Genomic DNA, 8590 nt, shown 5'->3' with positions numbered 1-8590 from the left:
CTCTTCCCCTCTTAGGCACCCACCCACTGTCATGCTATTGGGTCTTAAAGAATCAGGCTCCAAGTCTTCTTATGCAACACTTTTCCATAGTAAAAGACATCCATCTCACCATCAGGAATGTTTAATTCTGTTAAATGACATAAAATTGGCTGGGGCATTTGAAGCATTAGATTTTTTTCAAGTCCTACCAAAGGCAGTGGCAGATGATGGAGTTCTATTTATACCTTGTAGGTTTGGATCAAAACCCAAAGGAGTTGGCACAAGCACTAACAGGTAAAGCTCATGGTGCCTTATTTACAAAACACATTTGGAAAATGACAAGCAAACAGGGCACAATAATTTACAAAATGCTTTTCTGAAACTGCTATTCACTATTATTCCTGTAAAGGTGGGAGAGAGAAATTGGCATAAAGAGGCATAAGAGACCAAACAGGTTTAAAAATTTTTCTTGCTCTTGATTTCTATTGCATTTCAGTGATTTAATAATTGCAGGAGTTAATGTATCAAAAAACTTGCACACTTGAGGGAACCAAGTCATATGTTATTACTAACTTTTCTCTTTCTTCTCATAGGCCTCAGCACTCAAGGGACAACCGTGGGATCAGCTACATGATTTTGAGAAATCTACCTTAACTCCTCAGAATTTTGAGGATAATTTTTACAAAATTATTTTTAAAATGACTGAAATAATGGAATTTTTTTTTCATTTTCATTTGTCCCTGGCCTTGTACCCTTCCAATTCATAGTTCAAATACATTCATGCTTTCTGGAGTGAGACATTTTATATTTAACGTAAATCATTATAATGCAATTTGAAAGTAATCCCAAAGCAACTTTGATCTGTTTTTCTCCTTTATGTTCTTGGCACACAGCTGTATCCTATCCTATCCGCTAATGCCTCCTGAAACTATTGATACTTTTTAGCCTTGTTGAAAATGCTTAAAAATTAAAGCATTTCACAAAGCCAAATCCCTCCAACTATTCCCCCTATTCTGCTGCCTCACATACAACTCTCCTGAAGAGAGAAACTCTCTCTGCACCACTCAAGCTTTCTCTTAAACATCATCATCTTACCCATTATTTGTCCAACTCTATCTTTATTTAATGTATCAAAGAAATGACCTGGTTCTTTGCAGGCTAGGACAATTCCCAGTGGAACGGGATACTGCCTTTCACTGACATTCATAGTTTCATAGTTTCAGGGTCGGAAGGGCCATAAAAGTTTTTCTACCCCGCCCCCCCGCCAGGGCGGGAGAACAACCCAAAAAAAAAAACAAACCACCACTCACCCTAAAAACAAAAACAGGACTCAAATGAGTCCAGCCAGGTAAGTATCCAGCCTCTTCTTAAAGATCCCCAGGGTAGGGGCCAGCACCACCTCCCTTGGAAGTTGGTTCCAGCTCCTAGCCGCCCTAACTGTGAAGTAGTTTTTTCGGATGTCCAATCTGTACCTCCTCTCCATCAACTTGTGCCCATTACTCCTTGTTATGCCAGCAGGGGCTAGGGGAAACAGCGTCTCCCCCAAACCCTTCTGGTTCCCCCTAGTGAGTTTATAGACGGTCACCAGGTCCCCCCTCAGCCTTCTCTTGTGGAGGCTGAATAGGTTCAGGTCCCGCAGTCTCTCACTGTAGGGTCTGCCCTGTTGTCCCCGGATCATGCGGGTGGCCCTCCTCTGGACCCTCTCCATGTTGTCCACATCCCTCCTGAAATGGGGCGCACAGAACTGGACACAATACTCCAGCTGCGGCCTGACCAGCGTCGCATAGAGGGGGAGGATCACCTCCCTGGCTCTACTCGAGATGCACCTGTGGATGCACGACAAGGTCCGGTTAGCCCTGCCAACCATGACCTCGCATTGTCGGCCCATGTTCATCTTGGAGTCAATAATGACACCAAGATCCCTTTCCGCCTCCGTGCTCTCAAGTAGGGAGTTCCCCATCGTATAAGTATTCAAAATGGGTTGGTAATTTTCTCTGTGTAGCTTGGAGGCTGTGGCATTCAAAACCAATCACACTCAAACAAACTGGGTCCTGAATTTATTGTTTGGCCCCAAAATGGAAATAGATAAGCCTTCAGCTCAAATGTTGCAACAAGACTGTGATCTTTGGGAAAGCAGTTACTTGATGCTGGGTTATTATAAAACACATGAGCCCAAATGAAAAATCCTCATCATCCATGGCAGCTTGTTCCTAGCAGCTCCTCCTCAGTTCTGGAACTTCTTCCCCCTTGAGGCCTACTAATGCCCAAGCCAGGATACCTTCCAGATGTAAGACCTTTCTATTTGGGCAGGTGTTTAGCAAGCCAGGCTAAGCTTGGGGGAGTTCAAGGGGGTTTAGTTTTATATTTTATTTTAGTCTTCTTTTTAAAAAAAATAAATTATTATGTTCACTTACTTACTGTAAACTACTCTGAGCCTTTGTTGGGAAGGGAGGTATATAAATCTAAAAAATAAATAATGTGGCCACTCCAAACCAAAACTCAGACCAAGGGAGAGTTCTTTAGTTCAAAATTTTGAAGAACTGTAACTTCTGTATGCCATATGGACAACACCAGCAAGAAGGGCTTAGGTAACGTATTGCTCCCATCTATTAGCTACATTCTAATGCAGCATTCAACAAGGCTCAAGGGGTGCCTGTCAATGTGCTGCGAGGCTGCTATAATGTGCTGTAATTAATTAATTGGTAATTAACATGCTCCAGCAGACTCGATTAATCGAGTTTACCACATTAATTAAGTGTGGTAATTACTGCTCTCCCGCCAGTATCTGCATCTTGTGAATCAGCGCCCCCACACTTCAAAATGGTGGCGGGGGAGCGTGAACTAAAACTTATCGAACGAGCTTTAGTTCAAGTGCTTCTGCCATTATTTTGAAGTGCAGGGATGCTAATACACGAGATGTTGTGGCACCTTGGAGCCACTCTAATTAAAGCACCCCTTCATTCCCCCCCCATCATGTGTAAAAGTACCCAAGAGTTTTAAATTGTTGTGTACAATTTCTTTCAGCATATCTGTAAGTCTTCTGGATCTCTGTGATAAAGCAAAGTTTCCTTTTGTATAGTCACACTCTCTTTTGCATACAATGGATTCATGATTCTGTTACTTGCATCCTTTGTGGCATCTAAATAATCTGTGAGAGCTCACTACATGAAACTGAGTTAAAACTGAAAGAACTATTTTTATTCACTATTAAGACAAAAGTGATCAGGAATGTAGGCAAAAAATTAAGTTGTCATGAATGCATCTGTGATTGTTTAAACACTTTTAGCCTTTGCCCTGGATCCAAGATGAGTCTCTCATATTTACACAGCTTTTAATTGCTTGTGTTAAGACATGAATTCATCACATTTTGTGGAAGTGTGTTTTTTTTTTGCTGTGACAACAGTTATTTATACTGATATTTGGAATGGGATACCTTGCAGGCAATGACAAGTTTCACTCCCCTACGAAGGGCTCAAAGTGAATATAAATAGTTGGTATCACTGCCAGATACTTGACTCACATGGGAAATGAGGAAAGCAAGAAAGAGCAAGAAGCTTTGGTGACAGGCTTAGTATTACTGTGCTGCTTTGAACCAACTCAGTACTAGCAGAGAGTGGTAAATAGTTGCTATGAAGTATAGAGACACAAAATTGAGAGTAGCCATTTAGAGGTGAGCTCTTAATTGATTCATTATTATTATGACATGGCATCAGTTCTAATTGAGTTTTACATCCTATCACTCTATTATACTGCAAACATAAAAGAAACATTCTTCCTTTGATCCTGAGTAGCATTATTAATTTAAATTTGTGAGTCTGTTTGACTTGTGCTTTCACCATTGCCCCCTGAGAAAAGTGTCCCTGGAGTAGGCATTCATTCCTCTTTTAGAGGGAGAAACTAAACCATTCTTGAATCCTAACGCCTTTGAATTTCAGAGTGACAGAACTGAAACACTCAGATCCAAGTTCATCCCCAAAGGTTCAAGGTCAGGGTTGGACGTGTTCTAATGTCCTGTTCAGTTCCAAAAGTGCCAAACATATCATGACACTTCAGCTGCAGTTGTTGGCTCTCTCACAGTTTTCCCAAAAAGGCTTCTTCTAGTTTTAGTCAAAAGAGCATGGTATGTGTGCACCACTGCATCTGAACCGGTCTTGTGTCACTGATGTGTCCTCAAGCCCTACCTCAACTGAGAGCCAATCACTACCTTCATGGCTCACCTCTAATATTTTCACATATAATGGAGTCTAGGGCATTTTTAGAAATCAACTGATGCTATAACAGAGATAGACCAGAGGAAAAGAGTGGCACGCCAAATATCTTCTGAATTTGATAGGAAATCACCTAGATATAAAGAACTTTGCCTTGTTAACACAAAAGAAAAAGAGCACCATCCTCAAGTCACAAAAGCACATACATTTTATGGATCCAATCTGTATTGGTGCTATGGCTCTGGGCTTTACTTTGCCTGGCTCAGAGTAGTGACATTTTGAATCTTAAAGGGGCATTGGACAGAAGACAAAATTTCATCTAAAAAAATGTGTGCACACAGCCACACAAAGCCTCAAAATGTCAAAGTATTGTTTGCTACAAACAAGTCATGCTGGGCCCCATAGGGATTCACTGAATCTGTTTTAACTGAACTCAAAAGAAACAGTAGTGGTTCCCTGCAGAAGACAGCACATGACTTCAAGCAGCTGCTATGCCAATGTTTTTTGAGCCCTGTTCCCGCGACAGTTTTTCCCCCAGTTCTCCCTGAAGATCTCACAAATGCCATTCACATTTGTTAGTCCTTCCATGCAAGAAGTGACTAGGGGAGAAGAAAGCACTTACAGAATTGGACGAGACTGGAAATCTTCCTGGTTCATTCTCTCAGACTGACGGATTTTCAAAATTTCTGTGTAACTTAGATTCTGAAGTTTACTTTTGAATTGGTCCAGAGAGCTAGGCTTGGTAGTGAGCGCTCTCATTATTTGTTCCTTCACCACCTGCATTACCTGTGGATGAAAATGAGAGTATTATTGTTTCATTTTGTTTTTCCCCCCTACCATGTTCTAGCACATGTTGTAATTAGGTACCCCTTGGTACAAAAAAATAAAAACAATTATCAAACTAGTTACAGAAGAAATTTTGGCAGGTACCACTGTCAGAAAATCAGCTGATCTCTAACTGGGATTGTTACATGCTAGCAACAGAGGTTTATTTCCACTAAAATAAACAGCCCTGTTGGAGAACCCATTTACAATAACCCTTCTTCCTGATATAATTAATATAGGACTGCCACTGTCTTTGAGTACCTGGCTGCACCTCTGCTCTGCTTAGTCCAAGTCTTGTTTTGGAGCGAGATGAGCAAAATGGCTAGGTCTCTTCTATATTATGAGACAGACTATGTTTTAATAATGTAAACAAGTGAACAGCTGAACTGGATGCCCCAGCATAGGTGTCACTGTAGAAAAGCGGAAGAGTGAATAAGAGTCTCTCCCTGCCGTCTGCCAAAGGAGGCTGGGGATTTCTTCTGAAAATCTGAATAGAACTGAAATGCAACAGTATAAAGGGTTGGGAGTCTGGAGTTGGCCATTTACCAGGAAAGCTCCCATAGTTCTTTGGAGTTTAAGGTTGCTCTCCTTGGAAGAGAATGATGTCATAATCCGACAAATGTAGTCCCCCCATTTCACTCCTTGTTGTATACAGGAAGGGGAGCAGTTGGCTCTATATGTTACAGATATGTAAACATTATTGTTTGCTTTTCATTCCAATTTTCACTCGCTTTTTCTTTCTCAGGACACCCTTAGCCCATGTATCACTGGTCTTCACATGATCCCAGACATCAGTTACTCATTCTTAAGCAGCATTACTACAATTTGCAATGAAGGAAATAGCCTTACTAACAAGGGATATAAATCAGGAGAAAGAGATCAATTTGCTAGGGTTATTATAGGATTGCTTTTTAAGCAATACCATAAACAATGCAGAGTAAAGAATTAGAATGAAGAATGCCTGGGTAACAGCAATGCATCTGCACATTAATTATTATACCTAGAGAAAACTGCTGAGAAACAGTTAACTAAGGGAGTCTATTTGGCATCAGTTCAACTCAATATATATGAGATGGCTCTCTCTTCCCCTCTCTTACTCTCTACTTGCTTCCTCAGTTCTGGTGCAAATTATATACTTTGAAAGGTTTTTTCTTCTGATTCAGTCTTTTGGTTGGGTGAAGAAGTGGTTTATCAGATTTAAAAAGATTTTTCTTCCCTCACAACCAAAGCAGGCTAGTAAGCGGGAGGAGAAAATAGTAACATTCAGCTCAGATCAAAGCAGGTCTGTGATAGAAATTAACAGCTAGGAAAAGAGAGAACAGAAATAATTTTTTAACTGTCCTCCCCTCCTTTTCTTTTATTCTTTGATATTCACTATGTTTCTAAAAATGAAAGCCTGATTTTGTGCAGTTTGAAAACTTTTCTTTTCCTAAGCACGTGTGTGAGTGTGTGTGTATTATTGCTGTATCAACCTTGAAAACTGTCATTGTCTGTGCTATATCTTTGACTTTCATTTCCTGAGATGCCATCTTCCTTTTAGATATGATCTAGGCACCCATCCTAGTTTTGCTGCCATTTCCAGAAAGCATAAATGCACCCTCCTGAGCTTCTTTCAATCATTTATTTCTAAAAAATAATGCTCTTTGTTTCTTTTAATGCTCTCACTTCCACCATACAGAAATTCTCTCTTTTTTTTAAGCCCTCCTTCTAAACTAGCCTACCTCACTCAGAGGAATACCTTGCTTTAAGAATATACTTTTGGAATAAGATCCATCTCTTTGTTAGCACATTTGGCAAATCTGGGTGATGCTCATTTGGTTTTGAATATTAAGGGATTGAACAAAAGCCAGTTAGAGATGAGGAGAGTTCATCAGGCTTTAGATCAGGTTCTGAAGAATTTATGAATGTAATGAAAGAAACATCCAGGGAAGTTTAGCAAAAGAAATGCCTCAGAAACAGGCAATGCTGCTTATTAGACAAACCAGATGTTTTCAATTCTTTCTGGCTTCGTTCTTTTCTCTCTTGGTGTCTGTTCAGCAATAATTGGAAGTCAGAAAAAAACTATTGCCCAAACTCACCACTTTGGGGATGGGGCCTTGGGGCTGACCTTTATTTATCGGATTGTTGCAGTATTCAGCTGTTTAACTTTTAAAATCTCAGAAAGAACATGATTCTAAAATATTACACTCAATTTAGGTTGCTGCAACTGGTGTACATTCAGCCTATGGTTATCAACTCTGAACACAGCATCATGGAGTGGCCAATCTTAAAGTAGATGTTTAAAGGTAGGTATCTAGAACAGCCTGCTTATATTGAAGTGCTCAGCATCCTTAATAATTACACTGATGTGAAGCAAGTATAAAGTTAAGCATGCATGAAACGGCTTGCAGGATCTGAGACTTAGTTGCTTGAATGAAGATTTATGTAAAGAACTAGATCAAATTTTAACTGTGATTGCCATGTGTGTGTACAGGTAGGGGTCCCTTAAAAAAAAAATAAAAAAAAAAAAAATCAACAAAATCAACCCTTACCCATCTTCTATTTTGGAGGACTGCAAGCTAAAATTCTTTTTTTTTTTTTTGGTCTACCTTCTACAGCCTTAAGAGACTATGCTGTATATTTGATTAAAAGAAGGCAGATTGGTCCAGGTTCTGTAAGTCTGGAGAGCTTTCATTTATCCCTTTATATATTTTGCCATGGCATCCATTTAAAATCTCACCCTCCCACTCCCCTATTCACTCTAGCAGTTGTAATGCAAACAGTGTGCGTTGTTCTCCAACGCTGTAATTTTGAAAGCCATTCAGAGGGGAATTGTTAAAGAATTACCTAGTCTATAATTTCCTCGCTGTGACACTTCTTGTCCCAATGGCAGAAGGTGGGAGAATCAACAGGCATGCCTTAAACCTAGTGCATGCTGTAGCAAAGCTACTGGGGCAATTGCTTTCCTTTAGTGTTTGTTCTAGTCAATAGTGCTTAACTAGTTGGCCTAAGCATCAAAGCTGCTGCTTGAGTTGAGTTTCCTTAGCGCTGGAAACCACTGCCAAGAATTTATCATATGCTCAAAATCTCTTCAGCTGAGTGCCAGCACCTGATTACCATAGATCAACACATCTATAAACGAGGCCTTTTTTTCCTCAGCATTGTTAGACATTAATCTTATACACAGTGTTTTTAAACGCATTCTATTTTAAATAGTCTAGCTGCTAAAACAGAAGTTGAGAGGGCATGTTTACTCATTTTTTGACCTTTTTCTTTGATTTTTTTCCCCAGTCTGATGCCCATTTATGTGGTAAGGAAGAATTAAGGGTTGAGTGTTCTGCTAAAGGTGGGCAGGTTAACTGAGACTATTCACAGCCATAGAAATATGCATCTTCTTCTAATACAAAAGATAAAGAGCACAGTTGTTTGCCTGCAATAAAATGGGTATACATTTCATTTTTACCTACCATATAAGTAAGACAGCAAACAGCATGAACTCTGAATGCATACCTATCTTTTTAGCTACCTTCAAGTATATTCACACTGGCCCTCATCTCTGTAATGAGACATTTGGATTATTTCTATCTCCCTAGCACTCT

The 8590-nt window shown here is 39.9% G+C and overlaps 1 protein-coding gene across 4 annotated transcripts in view; it reads right to left on the bottom strand.

Moving 5' to 3' along the window:
* Positions 1 to 8590, bottom strand: part of ELMO1 (engulfment and cell motility 1) — a 462043-nt gene that overhangs the window by 32936 nt on the left and 420517 nt on the right. For all 4 annotated transcript variants that reach the window (XM_025211243.1, XM_006029749.2, XM_025211244.1 and 1 more), the window contains one exon: positions 4810 to 4973. In XM_025211243.1, coding sequence (XP_025067028.1) covers positions 4810 to 4973 — 164 coding nt within the window. The remainder of the gene's footprint in view (positions 1 to 4809; positions 4974 to 8590) is intronic.

This window comes from Alligator sinensis, unplaced genomic scaffold (genome assembly GCF_000455745.1).
Source record: "Alligator sinensis unplaced genomic scaffold, ASM45574v1 scaffold254_2, whole genome shotgun sequence".
Classification (NCBI taxonomy): Eukaryota; Metazoa; Chordata; order Crocodylia; family Alligatoridae; genus Alligator; species Alligator sinensis.
Note: the sequence above shows the minus strand (reverse complement) of the source record. Positions and strands in the feature narration are given on the sequence as shown.